At 36.2% G+C, this 26,687-nt stretch overlaps 1 protein-coding gene across 2 annotated transcripts in view; it reads right to left on the bottom strand.

Annotated features, from left to right (window-relative positions):
* Nucleotides 1-527: 527 nt before the first annotated feature.
* Nucleotides 528-26,687, bottom strand: part of LOC138694757 (Krueppel homolog 1-like) — a 95,219-nt gene continuing 69,059 nt past the window's right edge. The window contains exons 1-2 of one of the 2 annotated variants that reach the window (XM_069818781.1): nucleotides 6,935-7,215; nucleotides 528-5,683 (exon numbers count right to left, since the gene is read on the bottom strand). In XM_069818781.1, coding sequence (XP_069674882.1) covers nucleotides 3,681-5,683; nucleotides 6,935-7,013 — 2,082 coding nt within the window. In that variant the 5' untranslated portion in view covers nucleotides 7,014-7,215 and the 3' untranslated portion in view covers nucleotides 528-3,680. Of the gene's footprint in view, nucleotides 5,684-6,934; nucleotides 7,216-26,687 lie in introns of those variants that run through there. The other variant, XM_069818790.1, reaches the window with a different exon arrangement.

Raw genomic sequence — 26,687 nt, 5'->3', positions numbered from 1 at the left:
TCTCAACTTTCTGATTTTCAGCACATTTTAGACTTCAAAATGCTCTTCTAATGAACAAAAGTTTTCTTCAAATGGTTGAAATTATGCATAATGTTCATAAAATAAACTGACAGATCCTTATATCCTTTCATTGTACTGATTAAAATATTATAAACATCAATTGTTGATGTTGTATTGGTGAGGGGGGGGGCTAGAATGTTAATTTTTTCTCAAAAACATGCTTTCTAAATGCAAAAAGCATAAATGTGTCATTTTTCTTATTCATGTATAAGGAATAGAGGATTTTTTTCAAGGGGAAAACAATTTGAATTATGAAAGAGCAATAATTTATACGATGCTAATACAATAAAAAAATTACTTGAAATATCATAATGAAAATTTGTATGATGCACGCCCATATAGCCTGTAATGTGATAAAAATTTCAGTTTCATAAGACGGAAAATTTAAAAGTTTAAAATTTCAGAGATCCATTGCCTTAATTGAAAATGTTGAAAGGTATTATATATATACAATTAAAATACACGTGTAAATATAATAAGCTTTTTTTTTATTATTTGCACATACATTAACCAGTGGTTTGTGGTTTTCACAATAAGCTAGACCAGAGCTTAATTTCTTCAAAAGCTTTAAATGAAAATTACAAATCTCCTATTGGAGACGTTCAGAATATTTTGTTCTCTTTCCAAGGTGACCGAATTCGTTTACACTGGCCACTAAGAAATTAAAAATAGAAAATAAACCCTGGTTATTACATTCCATGAATATTGACAATGGAAGACGTAATTGGTCGCTTGCTATACTCCTACCAACCAATCACGGTAACCTTTTCCTTTGTACCATTTCCACTGCCAACGGGACTGTCTTTCACACGGACACAGTCAGACATAAAACAATCCTCAGTATTAACTTCGCCATGCCATTAAATACACTTAACACTAACGTAGTTTGCAGTAATACGATTTCTGAAATCTCAAAACATTACGAATAGCTTACACCATTTCTTTAATGAAAATTATTTCAATGTTTTGCACCAAATACAGTCAACTATAACTTGTGTTTAACATCAAAACTTAAAATTATGAAATGCACCAAATGAAATTATTAAAAAAATTACTTTTATTAAAAAGTATGTGTTAAAAGACTCTAAAGCTCCAATTATACATAATTTGGTCTTATGATATTGCACTTCATATTCTAGATTGAATTTACTGTCATTCTATGACAATTATGCAAACATGTTTATTAATATAACAGCATAATAATAAAAATAAAATTTTGGCCATCCTGACAATACTACACTATATATGACCTGACTTAGTCTAAACGTACACATAGCTAGATCTGGACATATCTCTGGAAGTGGAGTGAAAGCGAAACAGTGAAATTCAAACAGACCTTGAAGGTTAAAATACGACAGACACTAATACAGGAAAATTATTTATATTTTTAAAAAATAATTATTACATTTATGAGTTTCAGTGCTAGGTCAAAAGGACAATTTAAATGTATCAAATCCGAAAATGAAAGTACTTTGAACAGAACAATATAATTTTTTTATTAATATGAAGTGATAATGTTTAAAATGAAAGTTTTCATTTTACGAAGCAAAAAAAAAGTATCATTAATTTTTATTTACTTTATAAATGCAACTTACGAAATGCAAACTTCCTGGAATCAATTCATCACATATCGGGAATCCTCAACACTGACACAACCTTTTACAAAGGGAACATAACATCATTTATTGCATTTGACCCTGCAGACACTATCAACAATGAGGTATAATAAAATTGTGGGAATAAGTTACAAATGTATTTTAAGGAAATATTTCATCTGAACAGAAGACCTCTTTCAAGGCGCCAACTTAAATCTCTCTACCTGACATAAGTTACACTAGACTCTTTTAGTACTATCGCCAAGCTCAAAAGTCTTAACCCATTATCATTTTATGTGGGTATAAAAACATCTAATTACATGAAATAACAATCTGCTTACAAACATGATTGTTCCGTTTATCTGAAATGAAAATATACTTATCGTGCAATGGAGTGAGTCAATGTTAAAAAAAATAACCACATTTTTCTGGTTTAAAGCCATAAGTCTTATCCAGTGATATGAAAAATGAATGAAAAATCAGATTTGTGCTTATAAAATATGTAGACACAGATAATTCTTACATTTTTGGATTCAACTTTTGTGTGTAAATATGTAATTTTACAGTACAACATGATTGATATTTCAACCTATACAGTATATTCAGTAAGACGGTGACATAAGACATTGTTTATAAAGACTCGCACACTTTCTTGATCACATTAGTTATCTTTCTTTTGACCTAGTGTATATAGTGATAGAAAATCAGACACATGTGTAAACGGCTCAGCCATTAGCTATCGAAGATCAATAAAATCAATATTTCAGTGAAATACTAACAGCAGGCTATTATGAAACAGTTTGTCCAATAATGATTGACTTTTGCGAATTATATTCCAAAATAATTTTTTATATAGTTTAAAAGAAAGTAACGAAAAAAAAAATATATATATATCAATAAGTGTCTTTCGAATAAAGCAATCTGACTAAACTGGATTTATAAACATCTTTTGAATTTTGGACTTCGTCCATTTGATATAGCAAACACTGGTTTTGGCGATTTTTTTTAGAAGTAGCTCTAGTTTATTGATAAAAATTTGGAAAGAATTAAATGACTAGAAAGAAAACTGAACATTATCATTAAGATGTGAACACATTGTATGGTTTACCCAAGATTTCAGTACTTAATAAACCTATATGACAATAATGCTACTTCCTGACTGTTAATGACAACGCCTCAGACCAAGTGCTTGCATCTATTATCGATTAACTTCTTATTGCCAAGACTTCTTGGATCGTATTAATGCATACTGGCCCTCCCTACGGGGCTCCTTTACAAACACAAGATAAGGTTTTCAGAATCTATATCTCTGACAGACTAATTAAGCTACAACACCTAATATTGACAACCAGTTACATGGCACGTACCACTCATATTTCTTTCTATTATAGCTACATACATGCTGAAAGTTCTATATACAAATCAGTAATGTATATAACTGCTCATTTTCATAAGGAACTTGCCAGTTAGTGGCGGTACAACAGTAAGACTACAGTATTATTTTTTACAGTATTGGTATTTTAAAATATATACAATGCATGCACATGGTGAACATACTCTTTCTCAAAGGTTCGATTTGGTACTCGGCATCCTACAGCCCGTTTTGTGCATGAAATAATACAAGTACCTACATAAGTGTATAAAGTAAGTAAACAAATGTTGAGAAAAACGAGCAACTTCTTTTAGAATGAGACTGTTTAAGTCCAGTCCAAAAACAGGCATAATAAAAGACACTGAACACTGATTTCTCTTTCCAATTTTCGTGCTTAGACTCGATACGAAGTCGCAAGGGCTGACATTATTGCTTCGTGAAGTCTTTGTCATTTAAAACTGTGCCAGTTCCATGATGCACACAATTAGAGCAAATGATCAAAAGTTTTGATTTGCTGGGAATGGAAAACTGTTTTGCCTTACAGGCCTGAATACCACATTTATCACAGACATTTTTGAGGTTTCGACAGCTAGCTAGAAGGTCAGTCTGTGAGATCATTTAGAACTATACCTTCTTACTCTTGAGAAGTCTTATTACGAAGCTCTAGCGTAGTGGATGACGGACCTGGACCGGACGGACACCACTTCAGGCTCTGCCGTCTCCATGGACTTGAGTATCATTTTTGAGCGTTTTCGTGGGGGGAGGATCAGAGCCTCCCTGCTGACTGTAGCGAGGTCGATGGGGTCTGGTGAGGTAGAAGGTACTGGACTCACGGGGTTGCTGCTCGGAGGTGTCAGCAGAGGATCCTGCTCCTCTACGAGGACCGAGGACTCTATTTCTGGCTCCTCTGGCTCTTCTGGCCTTCTCCTCCTGCTGCTGCTGGCGGTACTGCAGCCACTGCTGGAGCTGCTGCTGCTACTACTGGAACTACTGTAGGCTGGTGTGAGAGGCAGACTAATGTGAACTGGTTCTTCCAGGTACTCTGGAGGCGGCAGCTGGAAGTGATACGGCGATGACCGCCGTTGCATGGAGGCCAAGGGCTCCGGGCACAGGTACACAGAAGGTTCGGTGACCGGCAGAGCCGGCTCTTCTTCCTGGCGTCTTCTAAAGACCACGATGTCGTCATCGTCGCGGTCCTCAGTGCCTGGAAGAGGCGACAGACTCCTGCCTTCGGACGCTGCGGCGGCGACGGCCAACAGCACCGGATTGACGCCAGAAGTGGACGCCGAGGAGCGCTGCTGGTAAGGAGCACCGCTGGGGTAGAGGTAGTAACAAAGCTCCCGCATATTGGGGTGCGGTTGTTGTTGTTGTTGTTGCTGCTGCTGCTGCTGTTGTTGCTGATGATGATGATGATGATGTTGCTGCTGCTGCTGATGATGATGATGTTGCTGCTCGTGCTCTTGCTGAGGCAGAGGCGGGGGCGGGGAGAATTGCACAGCTGTGGACGGGGATGTGGATCGTACCTCCGCGGGGTCGAATTCACTTTGTAAGGAGGGAACCCTAGGCGGGGGCTCACAATCGCTGTCCCCCTTGTTCTCCTTATCGCTGCTGGACGACGCGCACGAAGACTCCCCCATATCCGCATTCTGTCTTACGGCAGAGGACACCGGGGGAGGCTGGGGGCTACGCGCCGCGGCCGTGGACTCCGAGTGGCTCTTAATGTGGACCTCCATACTTTTCTTGGACGTAAATGTCTGGCTGCAGATAGTGCACTTGTACACTTTCTCCCCATAATGCGCCACCTGATGCAGCTTGAGCACGTGGTTATACCCGAACGCTTTCCCACAGATATCGCAGGAGTAAGGTTTTTCCCCGGTGTGTGTGCGGGTGTGCACCTTCAGTTGTTTAGAACAGGTGAAGCCCTTCCCGCACGCCGCACACACGTACGGCTTCTCACCTGTGTGAGTGCGCATGTGGATCACGAGTTGCCCGCTCTGTATGAAGGTTTTGGCGCAAACGCCGCACTTGTGGGGGCGTTCTCCCGTGTGGATCCGCATGTGGCGATGCAGCTTACCGCTGTGTTCGAACGCCCTGGCGCAAATATCGCACTTGTAGGGCCGCTCCTTGGTGTGGATGCGTCGGTGAACGCTCAAGTTCTCCTTCACCGAGAAGGACTTGCTGCAGTACTCGCACTGGTACGGTTTCTCCCCCGTGTGCGTTCTGTAGTGCCGCGTGAGGCGCGCCGGGACGGCGAACGTCTTGCCGCAGATGTTGCACTGGTAGGGATCCTCGCCCTCCTTGCCGTGAGAACGCAGGTGGTTCTGGTAAGTGTTCTTCTGCGGGAAAGTCTTATGGCAGAAAGAGCACTCGTACACCTTGTCGGCGGGCACCGTCGCCGCTGCTGTGGGGGATGACGACTCCACGACGGCCGCTGCCGCCGCCTCCTCGAAGGCCTGGGTGAGCGAGAATACGGGCAAGTCCGGGCTGCAGACGAGACGTTTGACGGGGGCTTCCCGCTCCTCCGGGTGCTGCTCGGGCAACATCGGGCCCCCGGCGCACTCCACGCCGCGCTCCAGCTGCCCTCCGCCTCCGCGGCCCGATCCATCTTCCGTATTGAAATAGCCCACCATCTCGGACACTCGGCTCCACAGGTTATCTGCAACAGTGCAAACATATAACGTAAATAAAAACATGTAACATATCCTTCACATTTCCTTTAAGGGGACACTCAACTTAAAAATTGGAGAAAAGTGTCATAGAAATGAAAAATTAAATTTCTACACTAATTTACAGGACAGAACTAAATCAATACGCAGAATTCTTCCCCTATTCATTGAGAAGTCACAGTCAAATGCACAAAGCCAAAAAATAAAAAATGACAATTAAAAGTGATATTTCAATTAATGATTGATTAAAAATTGAAATATTTGTTATTTTGAAAATTATTGGATATCTAATTGGCTGAGATTTTGCATGTTACTTTCCATGTAAACTTTTTCTCCAAATTTGAAAAAGATTGGTCAAATAGGAAAAAAAGTTCCAAAATATAGTTGAGTGTCCCCTTAATAGGAACAAAGAATAAAATACACATGAATACGATAATGTCTCGTATTGGATAACATTTTTACGTAGTTATGTATATAATGCAGGCCTAAATACGGCATATCCTGTGTTTTTAAAATAATTTAATTTAAAATGTTTAAAAATGAAACGATAAATCACAGTAAAATATTCGTATTAAAGAAATAGTTCTCGAAATTAAATCGTTAGACTGAATTAAAAATATTGAAACAAAATCTAGAATTGTTTAAATTTATAGTTAGCAAATTTTCAAATATTATATTAATTTTGTTTCTATGCAGACAAAACACATTAAAAGTGTAGATGTGTTTGTGTGTGTGGAAATGTGTTAGAATCCACCTTCAAAATATAATATAGAGAATAATTTTTTTGATGCAATCCAGTAATATATTCTGAAAAAATAAAACTGTAAAATGTACTGTAAACCGTCAATTTGTAGAAAGATATAAATAACTGATGCAGTTACTCTTATTAATATTAAATTAAATTGAATTGGCCATTTTAACAAGCAAAAATTCAACATATATCATATAAAATCACTCACTGCAGCTTTGAGAATAATTTACTAAGTGAATAACCATACTAGAACCTAACAGTAAATAATCTACCTACATCAATAACAGTTTTATCCAAAACATACCAAATATATAAAATTCAATTTTAATTAACCTGTATGAAACTATTATTTCCCTCTGCGTGTTTTATCTCTCCTAATAAAACTACTATCGTATCAGCCTATAAGTTCATAAAATTCCAAAACAATAAGTAACTAACATTAATTAAAAAAATCTATATAATTGCTGATAACGGTTAGTAGATTTCTTACCGGGTAATGTATTCGGTTTATAGGCGAGTAATAAATTCTTTATCCATTCCTTTTGTGTTTTTTCCCAGATATCCTCCATACCGATACGATACTGCACAGAGGTAGAAATGTCTCAAGAGCATTAAGCTGTACATCCGACAATGTTGCCGGCAAACCACGGACTGAATGAGAGATCCACATGAAGCAAGCTGCTCGTCAGAGTATATTGTGTTCGAGTTATGGTATTTACTTCGCTTCCCCTACTAACAGCACGTGGCAAGGTAGTCTTCGTACTAGGACCGACGTCGGGGGGAGTGGCGCACCAGGCTCCAATGCTCATGCGCAGAGTGACGTCACGGTAAGTACGAATAGACCCGAAGTGTCCCGAGAGAGTTCGTGTGTACCCCCCTCCAATAGTTGCGGCTCCACGTGCGGGGTCCCGGAGTGGGATGCGAGATAGGACGGCTTCCCCGACTTTGGCTTGGGAAAGGTCAGTTCGCGGGCTCGCTTCTCGGATTTAGCTTCCGACCCTGATGAGAGAGTGAGAGCGGCGCACGATATGGGTTTCTCACGCAAATGACACGACTCGACGGTGTCATCGCTCATTTCCAAAACGCTTTCCTAAAGACCATTATGTATACAGGTATAGACTCGAATGAAGCCTCCCATAGCATGTATGCCCAGGGACACTAGTTCCAGCACCGTTCATAGAATTCACAGTATACATAGCTGGGATTATCTCAAGTCTCATTCTTTGTTTCTAAAAAGTGTATTATTATTATTATTATTATTATTATTATTATTATTATTATTATTATACTTCGAAAACGTCTTCTAGACTAGGAGCCATAAAATCTGTTACGATCATATTTTATTATTTCCTTATCTACAAGCTATTATTATTATTATTATTATTACTATTACTATTATTATTATTATTATTATTATTATTATTACTATTATTATTGTTGTTGTTTAGTCAACTGTCCGAAGGTTCTGAACCTCATAAATAATACCAACAAGGCAACACTTATGAAGCAACTAGGCCAGGAGATTATTCCTTTCCTCTATTATTATTATTATTTTACTTCTAGACTAGGAGCCATAAAATCTGTTACGATCATATTTTGTTATTTCCTTATCTACAAGCTATTATTATTATTATTATTATTATTATTATTATTATTATTGTTGTTGTTTTTAGTCAACTGTCCGAAGGTTCTGTACCTCATAAATGATAACAAGGCACCACTTATGAAGCAACCAGACCAGGAGATTATTCCTTTCCCCTATTATTATTATTATTATTATTATTATTATTATTATTATTATTATTATTATTATTATTATCATAATTGTGTAAACTGTCCGAAGACAGGTTTGAACTTCATAAGTGATACCAGCAAGGCACCACTTATGAGGCAACCAGGCCAGGAGATAATGGGGTAGGATGGCCAGTTCCTTTCCCCTATTATTATTATTGTTATTATTATTATTATTATTATTATTATTATTATTATTATTATTATTATTATTATTATTATTATTATTAGGACTAAGGACTGAGCCCTTTGGATCGTTCCATTTGACTGTTATAAGAAGTATGAACAGTTATTTTTCCAAGACGAGGACGTCCTTTAATATGTGGCGAGGATGGTATAATGCATTTAACCCTATAGAGCTCGCGCGGATTACATTGTAATTAATCTTATATATAACTGGATGAACCGTAAGTAATGTCATTAGTTTCGGGGGGGGGGGTTATTCTTTAAGATATTTCAAACAAACAATTTTAATATAATTTTGCTCGTTTTTGCTTCCTTTTCGAGATAAAAATAATTTTATATGGAACATTTCATAGTGTGTTTTGGGAAAGTCATTGAATAAATTCCCAATATGCAAATCAAGATTTCAGGCATAACTCCCTGTAAAGTTGATTTGAATAATTTCGAGGGAAAAATTGTTCCGGAGCCGGGTATCGAACCCGGGACCTTTGGTTTAACGTACCAAACGTTTAACGTACGTTAAACCAAAGGTCCCGGGTTCGATACCCGGCTCCGGAACAATTTTTCCCTCGAAATTATTCAAATTCCCAATATGCTCAGTCAGTTTAAGAGAGCAGTATATTACGATAAATTATTAAAAGAATTTTAGTTTTGTCCTTTAAATGTGCAGAAATTTGATCCGAACAAATGTAACACTGTAAAATTCCTTTGCAGAACGAAAAGTTACATTTGTTCGGATCAATTTTCTGCACATTTAAAGGATAAACTAAAATTCTTTCGACCATTTATTGTTATAATTCACTGCTCTCTTAGACTGAATGAGCATATTGGGTATTCAATCAACGACTTTTCAAAACACGCTATTAAATGTTTTATATAAAACAATTTTTTATCTCGAAAAGGAAGCAAAACGAACAAAATTGTTTAAACTTTTTTTGTTTGAAATATCTCAAAGAATAACCCCCTGAAATTAATGATATTACTTACGGTTCACCCTGTATGTGTATTATATATATATATATATATATATATATATATATATATATATATTAGTAACATTACTTCACTGATTCCATTAAACTATTTGTAATATAACAACGTAACTCTATTTGAACTTTAATGTATAAGTCAGTGATGTCAATAAAATATGAGTTCACGATGCAAACGATGTAAATAAAAACTCTATTGTTATTATTATTATTATTATTATTATTATTATTATTATTATTATATAGGCTTAATTGTTGATTATTATAGTCTACACTCTACAGTTATAATTTTCTACACCTAAAATTTGTCATTATTAGGTTCAAGTTCATGCCTGTTTCATGTTCTGTATTATCAAATATGTCCACGTAATCTTTTATATTGCAGGATAAAATAACCACTGCAAAAATAGAAAATATGTGTAAAAATGTCTTATGAATGGCTTATAGAAATATATCACATTACAAATAAGGAAATCTAAAATACGCGCTTCAATTCTCGCCTGTTAAAAACACTGGCGCCAACACTCGCGCGGATAATTTTATTATTACTACACAGAAGAAAGTCACAATTACACCCAAATATTTTAGACATCAGAGCTGAACTGTAACAGGAAGGTACTGAAAATTTCATGCTATCAGCACTGAAAGCAGAGATGTGATTACGCAATAAACAGCAGTGGATTACAAATGTATGCCGCGAGAGTACTGGAGGGCAGTACAAGAAAATACAACGCTCATATTATACAAAATAAATGTTTGGAAAAAAAAAAAGACAAAAAATGGCAACAAATTACTAAGAACTCGTAATATCTTAATGTAAATGGATTAAAAAAATAACATCCAATTCCAGTGGCAAATAAGTTTGTTTTTTCCAGCCAGACTCGAACCTGCGTCTACTGGATTTGTAGCCTGAAACGCTACTATTTAAACAACACCAAAATATGCCTATCCTGTTACACTGTAGGTCTATTACATACTAACCTAGTTAAGGTACTGTCGTATAGTGCATAATCTAGTAGGTCTTAATAATTGTTTGTAGATATTTCGCACACTTCTGCAGGCTAATTTGTTTTGATATAATATCTGAGCTGTAATGATAACAGTGGCTCTCATGCTGAATTCCTGGTTTGACAAACGTCAAAATTTGTGGCAGGTGTATATATATATATACAACTGCAAATTAACACAAGCTTTAGAGGTCACACGATATGACGTCACAAACGGTGCTGATAAGGGAAGCCAAACGGATATGTGAGGAATAAAATAGCGAATACGAAGTCTGTCTGGTATTCTATGTGCCAGGATTAAAGAACAACGATGTATAGCTTGCATTAACAACGGCTCTTTAGATAACGAAGTCTTTGTTTTCCTCACGAAAGAGCGTAGAAAAGACATAATGATGTCTTTTATAAATAAATGTTATTTCCACTACTGCTGTATGGAACGTCGAATATTCCATACTTCCTTTAAACCGTGTTTGCCGTATAAGAAAAAGTGGCAGCATCAAGAATCTAAGCACGTGCCTGCTCTGTTCTTGTTGATATTAACAACTGAACACCGATGTTATCAGTGTTGCTAACTCTGTCAGATAAGTTCTCGCTGACTCCTAGAATCTGCTAAACTGGTGGGAAAATATGCCAGAAAAATGTTGTATTTAATTCTATACGCCTAACTCTGGATACTGTGAAGAATTAATTTTCCGAGTCAATATTAGGCCTATATAGACCACTATAAAAACTGAGAACTATCAATTTTGACATTATTCACACATCATTCTGCAGTTGAATGAAACATTGCTATTTTTTTCAATCCAAGGCCCGTGGTATGCCACTCTTTTATAAGATATTATATGGGCTTATCCATGACAAAATGTCCAAAATATTTACACACAATCTAAAAATGCTTCTTTAATCAAATTTAATTTGAATGTAGAATAATATTTGTGGCGGTATGTATTCATTATCAGCAAATGAATTTTCAAGAATTTTAAATTTATTTGTAACGTTTGTATATAACACTTTTGGTAGGTAATTCTGTTCGAATTCTTGTATATTTCCAAAAAGTAATTATTCAGTGAGGTAAAAGAAGAAATCGTTTCATTCCATATTAATGCAGTTTACTATAATCTTTTAATTTACAATTTTGTTTTTATTTTCAGATAAGTCAGTTATTAAATACAATAAATAATGTTAAAATGTTCAATCTTATGATTTGAAGAGTCCACTGCAAGAATGATGGATGTCACTTTCTTGTCGAAAATGAACCAAGACTGTCAATGCATAGCTTAAGACACATAGAATGTACATAGAGAGTTATATGGCATTAACACTGATAGTCATTGTCCAGTAATGATCGGAAAATCACAGTTAAGCTTTAAGCGCTAAGCATTTCAAACTTTCAATCGCTTCTCCTGCAAAATGTATTCCAAATGACATCCATCATTCTTGCAGTGGACTCTTCATTTATCAATTTAATATTAATAATAGTATGAAATATAAATAATGTATAAACGTTTTCGTCTTTTACGGCATCATCAGATACAACTTGCTTCAACGATATCTAAATTACATTGCGGAATTTTTGGTTTTTTCTTATAATAAACCATCAAACTGCTGTTAGAATAATAGGTAATAATGTGTACTGTAATAATGATACTAAATAAATTAGTTATACGATGTAGACTTACGTCTTATAACCTAATTTTTTTTTTCTAACAATAAAATACATAAAACTCGTGAGTCATTATTTATTATTAGGAAAGATTGGAGAATGCTGGGTTTGCAGTAAAAGATCTGCCCTTAAACAGAACACTGATTGAATGAAATGAGTGAGAGTAAATATTATGTTGCATTTATTATTGTTATAAAATCGGGAATGGCATCTTTGTGTTGCTCAGTGGTTGATCAAGTGTAGTGTTCTTTTTTTTTATTTATTTTTTTAAATAAAATATCTGCGAAATGAATACGATGACTTTTGAACAATATTTACATATTTTATTTGTAAAAATTACGACATACCATGTCAACTTCTTCCTGTTACCAACACTAATATTATTTTAATTTACAGTCCGTCAAGGACAATCTACGCATTAGACACTAATTCAGAAGGGAATGGCAGTTTGAAGGACCCTCAAACGTGTAGAGACTTATATTTATGGATTAAAAACTGCAAGTAATTACATTCATGAAAAAATACACTTATAAATTGTATTTTGAGTAAGGCTTTATTTACATTAGCATGTTGGCTTTAAGTTCTGAATAATATTCCCTTTCCGCAACTATGTAGAACTTATTATAAAGGAAAATTTGCAACGATACGTTCTTTAAGAATATGATTTTTTATTTCTTTATTTTATCATTAGAGACCGCTACAGTCTCGCAGTCCTGTAGAGACATCTGCACGCCGGAAGCACGAAACTTGAGAGAAATCGGTAAGGTTTCTTAGAGCCAATTTATTCAGGAAAAAGAGTTCAAGGGAAAGAGGTTTAGTCACACGTTTTAATAAATTTACGACGCGGACTTATCGGGTTTACTTCCCTTTCGAAGAAAGTCATGCTAAAGACTTTCTTTTGCCTTAAGAAATCCATCATCCATGAGTAATGTGAACCCTCGAACTTTAGTTCTAACGGTGGATATGATATTTCTTTTTTAAACAGTATGATCGACAAATCAACAATGAATCTGTTATAAAACCTTCAAATCAGTTACTTAAGCTATATTTATACATCTTGATTACGCACTTTTAAGGCTTTTATCACTTAAGATTAGGTACATTTGTTAAGAAACAACTTTCCTGCGTTCATGTGAATCTATGTTGGTAATTTACCTTAGTTGACTAGTTTCGGCTTGAATTGTAGCCATCTTCAGACACTAGTGAAGATCTCACAAGTTGTATCGAAAACTAAAGTAAATTACTGCAATAGTTTCACATTAAAACAGGAAAATTGTTTCTATAACAAATTACCAATTCTATATTTAAAACGTAGTCAAATAAAGCAACAAGTCCGAAGAAACCTTCACTATTACGTAAAATATTCCATAAGGTAGTTTCAGGAAGCAGGACAGTTACTAATTTTAACAGAATGAATGACATAGGAGATATTTTGGCAAAGTTATATCAATAAAGTAATACCAATAATATTTTACAGAATTACACCCAAACCAATATTACTTTCTGGTCTTGAAAGCTGCATCTATAAGGGGGGAGGGAAATAAAAAGTAAACGCATCAACGGAATTTCTTAGCACCATTAGCGTGATAAACATTTCATGAAAAAAAAAAAAAAATACAGCTGTAAATAAGAATTGTGTATACCCTTACGGAAGAAAAAAAATATATATAAAAAACTTTTTTTTTGTAATAAGTGTCAATTGACTGTGAGATGAAATGCTTCCATGAGACTTACAGAACGCGAAACTGTTTTTACGTTACGGTGTAGTTTATGATTTTATGACACGCAATAACTACCGGTATTGGAAAGTTACTAATAATGGTTTATTATATTATGATAGAGACATGCAGAAGTATAGTCATAAATTTCGGTACAAAGCAGTAAATGAACTAGTGAAGTCCTTTGTATTGAGTGTGGCATTATATGGGGCCAGAAACATGGACATTATGACGAAGTGAAGCGAATAGAAGCATTTGAAATGTGGATATGGAGAAGAATGGAACGTGTGAAGTGGACAGACAGAATAAGAAATGAACCTGTGTTGGAAAGAGTAGGTGAAGAAAGAATGATGCTGAAACTGATCAGGAAGAGGAAAAGGAATTCGCTGGGTCACTGGCTGAGAAGAAACTGCCTACCGAAGGATGCACTGGAAGGAATGGTGAACGGGAGAAGAGTTCGGGGCAGAAGAAGATATCAGATGATAGACGACATTAAGATGTATGGGTCATATGAGGAGACAAAGATGAAGGCAGAAAATAGGAAAGATTGGAGAAAGCTGGGTTTGCAGTGAAAGACCTGCCCTTGGGCAGAACACTAAATGAATGAATGCAGTAAATGACGAGGTTGTATTACCGTAGCTTACGCGCTCAAATATGCCGATAATATATCTGTCTTCGATTTGCAAAAGGGGACATGTCCAAAATAGCAAAGTGTTGAAAAATTGTAAAAACTATAACTAGCCTATGTTAACAAATTAAAATTTTCATATATTTTTTCTAATTAGTTCACTATGGATACATACATTCAGGATCCATGAACATTTTAATTTTTAAGTCTGTTATTTATTTATTTTTTTTTTGCGATTTCCCAACATTTTGCTATTTTGGGCGTTCCCCCTTTTGCAAATCGACGACAGATATCCTCTGAGGACTGTTAGTACTTCTGCAACACGAGCAACAAAATTCTTTGTCTTCCAATGGTGTATTGCAAATAATGATTTCATGTCAACTCAAAAGCAGAAATCCGATGGTATTTCTGAAACCAAATGTCCAAAATGACGACATGTAACTTCGTAAGGAAGTACTTACGACCCACTGATATTTAAAAAAAAAATATCTCTGGTGGGCGGACAAAAGAACTTAAGTTACTCTATGCAAAATTAACAATAGCATTTTTTTTTTAAATTTAAACAACTGCTGTAAATTCGAAAAGTGACATGTTTCGGCTAGTTCATGATTTTCTTTATTGTTGACGTCGCTAGTTTAGGATCTCTTTTAGGAAACGGATTTAATGAAGAATATCTCATATCACAAAAATAAGGACTTAAACCCTTTTGCCCGCCCACCGAAGATATGTTTGTTTTGGTTGCTTCTATTATCCTAAAAAAGCGTGGCAATATAATTTTTCTCTACTCTTAATATTAAGAAATACTTATGTAGAGTTACTAAAGAAAGTTTATCAATACAAGTCCTATCAAAAAAGTAATCAAAGATGAAACGAAGTAAGTTATTGAAAACTCAGAGTCTCGAAATGGATCGTAAGGTTCAAACACTGGAATCTTAACAATGAAAGAAACCAGAACCTCCTGAATACGAAGGTTTTTACTTACTTACTTACAAATGGCTTTTAAGGAACCCGAAGGTTCATTGCCGCCCTCACATAAGCCAGCCATCGGTCCCTATCCTGTGCAAGATTAATCCAATCTCTATCATCATATCCCACCTCCCTCAAATCCATTTTAATATTATCCTCCCATCTATGTCTCGGCCTCCCTAAAGGTCTTTTTCCCTCCGGTCTCCCAACTAACACTCTATATGCATTTCTGGATTCGCCCATACGTGCTACATGCCCTGCCCATCTCAAACGTCTGGACTTAATGTTCCTAATTATGTCAGTTGAAGAATACAATGCGTGCAGTTCTGCGTTGTGTAACTTTCTCCATTCTCCTGTAATTTCATCCCGCTTAGCCCCAAATATTTTCCTAAGGAATACGAAGGTTTAGTTAACAATTTTGTGTCAGTCATTGGAAAAACAACCATACGCCTCTTAACGACTGGCTACGATACCATGGCAGTTCACAGATTATGTTTCACTCACTGATCGTTGAGAAAGAAACGCCCCATCCCAATTCCCAAACGATGGGTGGGTCATAGTGCAACTGAGCACTCTGGGAAGAGGGAACTCGGTCATGTTGTCCTAACAACTGGGTTAACTCCACATCTAAAATATATAACGATTCAACAGGTTTCACATCACCTCAGCTAATCAGCGAGGTAGTTCGTAATTTCCGTATATTTTATGACAGCCACATAACATTTGATGTCAGATATAGTTCATTGCTTAATATTTTGACAGAGTCAAAACAAAACCCAGCTGTTTGGAGGTAACTGTTACTTTTCCTACAGACTGCATACGAAGAGTGGAATACATACGATGTGGTACGATGCACAGAATAATGGAGTATGTACAGTGATACGGAGAACTCATAAGCGACCTTGATGACAGGCCACTACACTAATTAATACAATCATTTCCTTATTAACAAATAAATTATTACATTTAATTTTGTTACATGATTTCTGAAATTTTGAAAATCTGTGCGACAAATCACGGTGGAAAAACGTACGCCGCCACAGCTAAAATGCGCATGAAGTACGCCGCTCACCTATGTTTACGTCATTTCTAAAAATTTTATGAACGGGCTATGGAAACTGTAAAACTGAAGTTAATTGTATCACCATTCTTTGCATTTGCGACATTTTCATGAAGTAAGCTTATTCAAATCGATTTGAATATATTTACCGTATTGAATACGATCCCTGTTTTCATGCAATATTGAAAACGATTTTAATATGAAAGCTGAAATTTCTGAACTAGCTATATTGGTTAACATGTCATTAACATGTTAGCATGTTGGTCACTCTGTAGACCTTAGTTTCAAACAATGTTAAGTTTTCTTAATGAGGTGCATAAAAACTTAATATTCTGACTGTTAATGGAGAATGATAATAATGACTTTCATGAAAATACAAAATATTATGAATTATAATACGACTTTTCAACCTACAGAAATTGCGCACGTCAAACAAATGACGATCGCTCAAACGCTTTGCATATTGAGATTGTTCTGAATCTTGGAGAAAAAGAAAGACAGAAGGGAGCATAAGCTTGAAACGAAATTGATTATTTTAGATTGTGAAAATCTACCATCTCTATTTACAACGTAACACTTTCACGATTTTTAATCTGGCTAAAGATTTTCTGAGGGTTTGCTTTTGTCACAGATGCAGAAATACGCAACGTGTTCAACAGGAAAGTCGAAGAATGATCCTACAGTATATTTTCCGTTTGTCTTCCCTTATAATTGAGCTAATATGTAGCTCCGAAACGTGTTGTTGTGAATATTTCAAAAGTGTAGTCAAGTTCAGCAGGTGTTATTTTTTTTAATAAACTAATATTCTGTTCGGCTCAACTGTAGAATACGTCCGTTGATATGTCCCCTATGCTTTAACATATTATGAAGGAGTGCCGATGCTTTAACATATTATGAAGGAGTGCCGACATCCTTCTTGATAAAAGAAAGAATGTAGAAATGAAATGTTCAGTCCATGTCAAATCCATAACACTTTTAATAAATGTACAGTGAATTGTACATTGATATAATAAAATCTGTACTCCTGTTACCTCCACATCCATTCTAAACCGTTTACATATGACAGAAACCGATAGCATCAATTGAATATTTGGCGATTGGCGGTATTTCGCAGAGGATTATGAGGCGTAACTGTAGTTTGATGTCATATCCGTCGCACCGATTTCAAGCATATTTGCTTGGATTGCTCCTTCCTGTCTTTTTATCTTCTCAGTTCTGAATAAGATTCGCGTTTTCATGCAACTCAATCCGTATTGAATTCAATCCGACCCCACTTTATGGGTGTATCGACCTTGAAACCCAGATCGTTTTAAATCCCCGTTTCCACGAAAGTTTCAATATGGTAAGCGTATTCAAACCGATATGAATACTCCATGAAAACGTAGTAATTATAATGTTGGGTTTACGCTTAATATTTCGTACAATTTTTATTTCAGATGTTCCAAGTTGAGTTGTCTACCCTCGATTCAGCAGCAGAGGTGAGTATGTGACATATTGTTGATCTAGTATATACTGTGAATAATTACTTATCTTAAAACTTGTTTATTGTGTTAATTCCACTTTTGTACCATGTTTTTACGCCGAGTACTAGCTCGTGCAATTCTTGACCCGCACAGCTGGGTACTTGCCTCTTCTATGCACTACAAATTGCAAAGCATGCGATAATATCAAGTCAAGGTCGCCGCTTACACACCACGCTCCAATAACCGATAACATATGATCGAGAGAGAAAGAGCGAGGGAAATATTGTACTTCCAAAGAGAAGCAATATCTTACGCTAGAAAATATCTAAATAGATGACGCACCTATTATCAGTGTTGCCAATTTAGTGATTTTGTCGCTAAATCTAGCTATTTTTAATTTCTTTTCGGCGACAATTTTCTCTTATCTTTTCTATTGTTTAAATAGAGATTTAGCGACTTTTTCAACATTCTCTAGCGGCAAAAATAATAGTTTATCTATTGACAATAAGAAATCTTGCGACTTTTCAACTAATGTTTGGCGATTTTCCGGACATTCATTTGGCAATACTGCCTATGATTCTACAGTTTATTACGAGCCTAGCATAAATTAGATAGCTGGACGAGGTATAACGTCAGTGTTGCCAATTCAGCGGTTTTCTCGCTAAATCTAGCTTTTTTGGATAACAGTCTCGCGGGTAAAATTATATCATCCCGCTTAGAGGGAATACTAGCGGTTTTTAATCTTTGAAATTTCTGAAAAGAAAATATTCATATTAGCGTTATTGTTGTTTTTGCAAGTTTAATACCGGTCGATTCTAACAAGCGGACAGTAAAAAAATGTAAGTGTGGTGGCATTCTAAATAAACGTTAAACATCGAACATCTGCTGTCGCCGTGCACTAGTACTTCACATGATCAACAAAGACTTTAATAATATAATATATTAGAAATTACATACAGACTAAATTCAATTTCTTAAAGAATATTATTTGTGTAAGACGTGTACCATGACAGTGTTAACTATTACTCGTTTTATAAATATACCGGTACAATATCGTTAAACCTTTCTCTGTGCTATTTATCCGTAGATAATAATTGAGATGTGGGGCCTCAAGATCAGCAACGGTTTCGTAAAGAGTGGCTACGTGAAATGTAACATAAAGACAAACACAATTGAATTCTGGAGCGAAGTAGCCATTTACAGGGACGCATCTAATATAAATCCTTTTCAAGAATTGGTTGATCTTATTGTTTTCTTGGTCTAATGCTCAAGTGAATAGAATATTTTTTTAGTATGATGAATGTCGCGAAGTCTATGAAAACGGATGGCGACAGAATTAATGGATGCAATTCTGACAATACGGGCAGGTCTGGATCATGTAAACAAGTGTTGCAAGAATAATCAGGTACCACCAGAGGTTTTGGAGAAAATAGGTACCTTGACTACGTACAAAAATGAAAGTGGACAGGCTGGGAATAACTTACTACCCCGGGGACCTCACAGTCACAGCATTATATTCCTGCTTTAGAAGGTTCAGATGGAGATGATCCAGAGGAGCTGCTAATTTGAGTGAGTGATTTTTAAATTACATGTTTCTTATCAATACTAATTGCATGCGTATAAAATTGACTGTCTTAAATTGTGCCGAAACGAAAGCTTCATTGACCAGCATCTGCGAAAGTTAAACTTGTGCGCTACACCACTTTTTATTATTATTATTATTATTATTATTATTATTATTATTATTATTATTATTATTATTTATATATTTTGATGTACCGAAGTACATATGATATTTCCATGCAGATATTCTGCGTCATCATATGATGAAAGAGTGATGGAACGGAGAAAAATTCTCTCCGGCGCCGGGATTTGAACCCGGGTTTTCAGCTCTACGTGCTGATGCTTTATCCACTAAGCCACGCCGGATACAACCCCGACGCCGGTTAGAATCGTCTCAGATTAAGCTCCATCTCTTGGGTTCCCTCAGCACGAAGAGCTGAAAACCCGGGTTCAAATCCCGGCGCCGGAGAGAATTTTTCTCCGTTCCATCACTCTTTCATCATATGATGACGCAGAATATCTGCATGGAAATATCATATGTACTTCGGTACATCAAAATATATATGACATCCGTAATAAATCACTTTGTGATTTAAGACGGCGCCTATACCGTCGGATCCCGGCCAACCAGTCACTCATTCGAGTGCACCTCAACACATGTATGGACTTCGGTCCTGCGTTCATAGACATCTATGACGTAGTGCAGAGGGCGGCCACTAGAGGGAACCCAAGAGATGGAGCTTAATCTGAGACGATTTTAACCAGCGTCGGGGTTGTATCCGGCGTGGCTTAGTGGATAAAGCATCAGCACGTAGAGCTGAAAACCCGGATTCAAATCCCGGCGCCGAAGAGAATTTTTCTCCGTTCCATCACTCTTTCATCATATTATTATTATTATTATTATTATTATTATTATTAAAAATTGAATAATAAATACGTATTAAATCTAGAGATTTTTGTTAGAAAATCGCGGGTTTTCGAAAGCCATCTAGCGGGATTATATGAACAACTGCTGCCAACACTGTATAACGTCGCCGTGTACAGATCTACTGTAGGCGTATGGGAGACAGGAAGTACTAGTACGACCTCCCTCAGTGTCTTAATTTCTACACTTGGAGGCGATCCGGAAACTTTCATCTTAGGATATTTGTCCTAATGCCGCCATGTATTAACAAGAATCAGGGTGTGTCTTAAGAGCTATATGGATATTTATAACTAGAAATAGTAGATTTTAACAAATTAAAATAAAAAAATAGAACTTTGAAAATCAAATTTAGCATTTTAAATGTTACAATATATCATGTTGTAGCGTTTTCAGATAGAACATTTTTTATGGAAAGTAATGTGGTAGAAATTCAATGTCATCAATGTGTTAACAGGTGATGCATTTTTCTACACTTTCCTCATACAATTCTTGAAAATAATAAATAAGTAAATTAACTTATAAAATTATAATGAAATGGTGAACATTTAAAAACAATAATTTTATTTCATTTAAAGATACTCATTAAAAGTTCAACATGCAACAAATTTCAACAGTAATCTCCTTCATCTGTCTGTAACAATTAAATGGAGCTTACTGAAAAACTGTTCTGCATCCACGCTATTGGTAGGTGACCAGGTTGACTGAATAGCTGCATAGGCATGGACAAGGAGTGAATTTTATTTGCATTGATAATAAAATTTGCAGATAGTAAACCTCTGAAATGTTATCTGGTTATTAAATGTTTATGACAATAATCATAACCACATAACAAAACTGAGTCTACGGGAATGAATATGGAATTATTGCCTTAGTAACCAACACTTTTTAACGGTTTATGGTACAGATCTGACGAACCACTGTTCGATTGAAAAACTCGTTCACTGATTTAAAAACTTGAATTTTTTTACAATAAGATAAAAGTCCTCATAAAACGTAATTTCGCAGAAACATAGCCCTACATTTCGCATTGTCCTGAATTTCACATTTTATCGCAGATTAAAAAGCATAATTATATCTTTAATATGCTTTTAAACATAAAAGTACTTATTTTGACAGCATTTGGGCACATTTCGCATTTATCGTAATTGTGAAAATCTATCATCTGTATAACGTAACACTTTCACGGTTTTCAACTTCGCTGGAGATTTTTTGAGGTTTTGCTTTTGTCATGGAAGCAGAAATACGCAACGTTTCGGAGCTACATATTAGCTCAATTATAAGGGAAGACAAACGGAAAATATATACTGTAGGTTCATTCTTCGACTTTCCTGTTGAATATTTCTACATCGGGCTGGTTGAGTGGAAGAGAAAGCCTTATAGCTTTAACTCTGCCAGCGAAAATAAAACATTATTATTATTATTATTATTATTATTATTATTATTATTATTATTATTATTATTACATCAATGACATGGTGCAGAAACTTAAAACGTTTCGCTATTAATGTGATAATAGGCGTACTTAGGCCACGAATAGAGGTCCACTGTGCTACTCCCATTTTTGACATGGACGAAAAGTAGTCCTCAAGTTTTACCTGGGATCTGTTGTTCCATAAATCAATGACACGGTATCCCCAGCTTCGCTTCTCTTCCGAAGAAGACCATACTAAGCATTCTTATCGTCCTTAAAATCCATCGTTAAAATATTTTGACCCATAAAAGACCGAGTTGTGTAAAATTAAAAGAAGTAAAAGAATATGATGAAATTTACATCAACTAAATGCGCTGTCTGAAATTAAATAAACAAGACAAACTGAATACGTGATCGAATTCCGCTGGTTATGGAAGAAAGACATTCAGAAAGAAAGTTTCTGGAAAGACCACGATTGATTATAGGCCTATATATTCCTAATGTTAGAAAATAATTTAAAATTCATTTGCATTTGTTGTTCACTTTAACATTTATTTTATATATACATACATAAAACTTTCTTAAAATTAAACGTTAAAAGTGTTAAAAATGCTATGTATATTATCTCTTTCTTTTAACATTTTTAAAAACACTATTAACGTTGCATTTTAAGAACGTTTTATGGATTTGAAACTACTGAACATTGCTGACTGGCATTCTTCTGTTTGACATTAGACTGTTAGTTACAGAAAGCTGTCATGGCTTCAAATAGAATCAAGTATGCATTTTTAATTAATACGACAAAAATAAGACAAGTGATCTGATGCGAAGCTAACGATGTGGATCATAATGGCCATTGGGCACAAACACACACGCACACATACTCGCTGGCGCATGCATGTGAAATATCAGATTCCACAAATGGAAATTATTGAATTTTTCATAAATTCCTATACAAAGAATTTCAAGCTAATCTCAGCCTGTGTGTGCTTACAAGTACCAACTATTAAATTCAATAAATTGGCGTCTGGCATTTTTCGTGTTTTTATTTTATAATATGGAACACTAATAACGAAGAAATTGTCCACTCATCGCCAATACAGATATCAAGAAAAACATATTGCCATAGATAATATAATAGGTTTCATGTTGAAGATAAATTGTCTACGAGCAGAATAAAACAAAAAAGATAACGCAAACTATTATTGGATATATCTGATTTAATTACCCTACATCGTATCATATTCGTAAAGAAAGAATGAAAATATTTATTTAGAAATACTATCGGAGCCATTTACTGTAATGTTAGCTGCTGTAACAACACATGAATGAGAGCAACGGAATAATGGAAATATTAATTTTTATTACAAGGGAAAGCTCAGTTGGTAGAGCAACTGGCTATGAAAGGGAGGCTCTGGGTTCAATCCCAGGTGTTGACGGAAGTTTCTCATGGCCAGAATTTCCAAAACGGCCCCGAAGTTCATTCAGCCTATCAAAAATGAGTACCGCATCTTTTCAGTGGGTAAAAGGCGGTTACAGCGTGGTGCCGACCACATCATTTTAGTGTCGAAGTCAAGAATGCACGGATCTCTACCTCCATGCTTCCCAGGCGCCTTCATGGCGTATAACGGGGAGTTTTATTATAAACCAATGAAATTTTATAATGTGGAAATGTAATCAAATGTAGTTACGGAACCGTTATTCTGTAAAAGTAAATTTATTAGGTGTACATAATGCTCAGGAAATTGAAGTTAAATAAATTTTGTTTCTGATTTTCTTGAACTAACTGGATTATAATGTCCTTTATTGATTTATATGGGCATACTACAATTTCCATTACCTTCTAAATACTTTCGTACCTACGCAGAAAACAATCGGGAATCATAAGCGACTAGACAAAAGTGACAATATAAAATCGACACATTGCAGTTGTATGTATGTATGTATGTATGTATGTATGTATGTATGTATGTATGTATGTATGTATGTATGTATGTATGTATGTATGTATGTATGTATGTATGTATACTAGTAGAGTCAGAAAGTACCGGAACTTCGGATGGCAACGCCATGCTCTATAGGCAACTTCTCTGCCTTTTCTGTGTGGTATGTGACCTACTGTCCAGGCGTATAGGGGAGAGTCGGGTAGTATCGGACATCGGGTAATATCAGACAGTGAGTTTCTTTCATCTACCACACGATGATAGTACCTGATTGACATGGTTACGTTTCTGTGATGTCGCATAGAGAAACGTAACAATGTCATTCAGGTACTACCATATGGTGGTAGATGAAAGAAACGCACTGTCCGGTATTACCCGATGTCCGATACTACCCGACTCTCCCCTAGTCTCAGTGCGAACATGTTTAGATACTGTTTTTGCAGATGGAATTAACCATTTACACAACACCACCTTCAAAGTATGCCCCCTGGTCAGTGACACACTTCCGCCAGCGTCCACACCACTTCTCGAAACATTCCTGCAGTCAGTCTGGTCACTTCTCGCAGAGCGCGCGTCACATGAATTTTCAACCTATTCGGATGACGCAAACCGCCGTCCCTTGAATAGAGATTTGATCTTTGGAAATAAATAGAATCTACTGGAGCAATATGGTGGCTGTGGAAGGACAGATATTTTGTGTTCTGCGAGCAATTCGCTCACCAGTTCGACTCTCAGGAATAAACTCGAAATGTACGAGACCTTGGCTATCGAAGAACACTTCAAGCATTACTTTCCCCTTTGATCGGTCGGCTCGGAATCTCTTTTGCCGTGGTGAACTGGGAGATTTCCACGTTGAAGACTGCCGCTTTGGCTGCGGGTCGTAAAGGAAACATTATGTCTCGTCGCCGTGATCACTCTGTGCGAGAGAGTTGGATCCTGGTCCACCCTTACTTACCAATGACGAAAATAAACAAATAACTCCTGACGCACTTCTAACAATGACATTCACGCGAAATTGAATGTGTAGGTTGACCAACTGTTAACAAGACTTGTAGTCTAGATAATGCTGTCATCTTCTGATTTATTGCGTGTGTCAAACAAAACTTGTTAACCAGCCTCGGTGTCCCCTTATGACCTAATAATAGATGTAGCCACCGGCGTGGCTCAGTCGGTTAAGGTGCTTGCCTGCCGTTCTGAAGTTGCGCTCAGGCGCGGGTTCGATCCCTGCTTGGGCTGATTACCTGGTTGGGTTTTTTCCGAGGTTTTCCCCAACCATAAGGTAAATGCCAGGTAATCTATGGCGAATCCTCGGCCTCATCTCGCCAAATACCATCTCTCTATCACCAATCTCATCGACGCTAAATAATCTCGTAGTTGATACAGCGTCGTTAAATAACCGACTAAAAAATAATAGATATATCGGCCAGAAACTCAATAAGAGGTAAATTGCAGTGACAGATGACTTTATTTAGTTGAAATTCAACTGGTCAATTGTACATAAGTGAAATAGTGATTTCACCAGGTGGCCCGGGTTCGAATCCCAGTCGGGGCAAATTACCTGGTTGAGGTTTTTTTCGGGGTTTTCCCTCAACCCAATACGAGCAAATGCTGGGTAACTTTCGGTGCTGGACCCCGGACTCATTTCACAGGCATTATCACATTCATCTCATTCAGATGCTAAATAACCTAGATGTTGATACAGCGTCGTAAAATAACCCAATAAAATAAAAAAAATAGTGATTTCAGATAAAGACTGTACAGAAAGGTACAATATAATTAACTTCTAGATATTTAAATCCAAGCAATACATATGGAAATTAAATAATACGAATGGCTGATGTGTTAAACATACGTCGCTCGAAAGGCCGCGGCCTCAAGAAATCCATTGCTGAGACGGCAGTTTTTTACTTCCGCCTTCATACGCCTAACATACAGTACATGAATGTCAATTGCACTGAATGCCGCGTTGACACACCATTTGAGGGCAAAGCTTCCTATCGCTAGAAAATACGCGACTAGTCTATTTTTGTTGTCGGAGTATTCTCTGCAAATGAATCACTTTCATTTTGTGCTATTACAGTCACCCGCCGTGGTGGATTAGTGGTAGGGGCTTTCCGACCAGACGGTCCTTGTTCAATTCCCGACGCGGTTAAAGAAATTTATTTTCATACCACTGGGCTGGGTGTGTCCCTTGTCTTATGACTGCCCTTGATGTTCAGGCGTGCTTCTGCATCGTATTGACCCCCAAGTTCACGGAGACCTGTATTATGCAGCTATCTACTCCTGGTTCAGATATATAGCTACATTGACTGTGGCAGTATGAAAGAGGCACAAAAATACTAAGAAATAAGGAAATAAAGAAAATTACTACTGTTGACATTGCGAAATAATTTTCTTCTGCACAGTGCGGGACGTAAACAATAAATTAATCCGTATTTATATTTATTAAATTTTCGTACGTAGCAAAATTATAATACACCCATATACAGAATGATTCAAAAGTCCAGCGACATAGACAAACTGCGTTATTAGATAGCATAAATTAGAAACAGGGGAAAGTTGTTGGAAATGTGTAGTTTTCAATCTAATGTGCTTGAATTTTCAACGTAGAATAAACCATTGAGGCTATACACTGAGAGCATAGAAAGACAGAAGGAAAAAATTCAAGAAACATGCTTGAAATCGGTGCGACGGATAAGACATCGAACTACACCTTCTATGCCCCATAATCCTCCACGAAATACCGCCAAATATTGCATTCTTCTTATCGGTTTCGGTTATACATAAGCGGTTTAGAATGGATATAGAGGTAACAGGAATTTTAGTAGATTATTATATCAACGTACATTTCATTGAGACATGGACTGAACTTTTATTTCCACTTTCTTTTATTACTGTTCACTATATTAACCAACAGAACAGAATATAAACCT

Source organism: Periplaneta americana, chromosome 1 (genome assembly GCF_040183065.1).
Source record: "Periplaneta americana isolate PAMFEO1 chromosome 1, P.americana_PAMFEO1_priV1, whole genome shotgun sequence".
In the NCBI taxonomy this organism is placed as follows: Eukaryota; Metazoa; Arthropoda; class Insecta; order Blattodea; family Blattidae; genus Periplaneta; species Periplaneta americana.
This window is presented reverse-complemented; position numbering and strand designations above follow the sequence as displayed.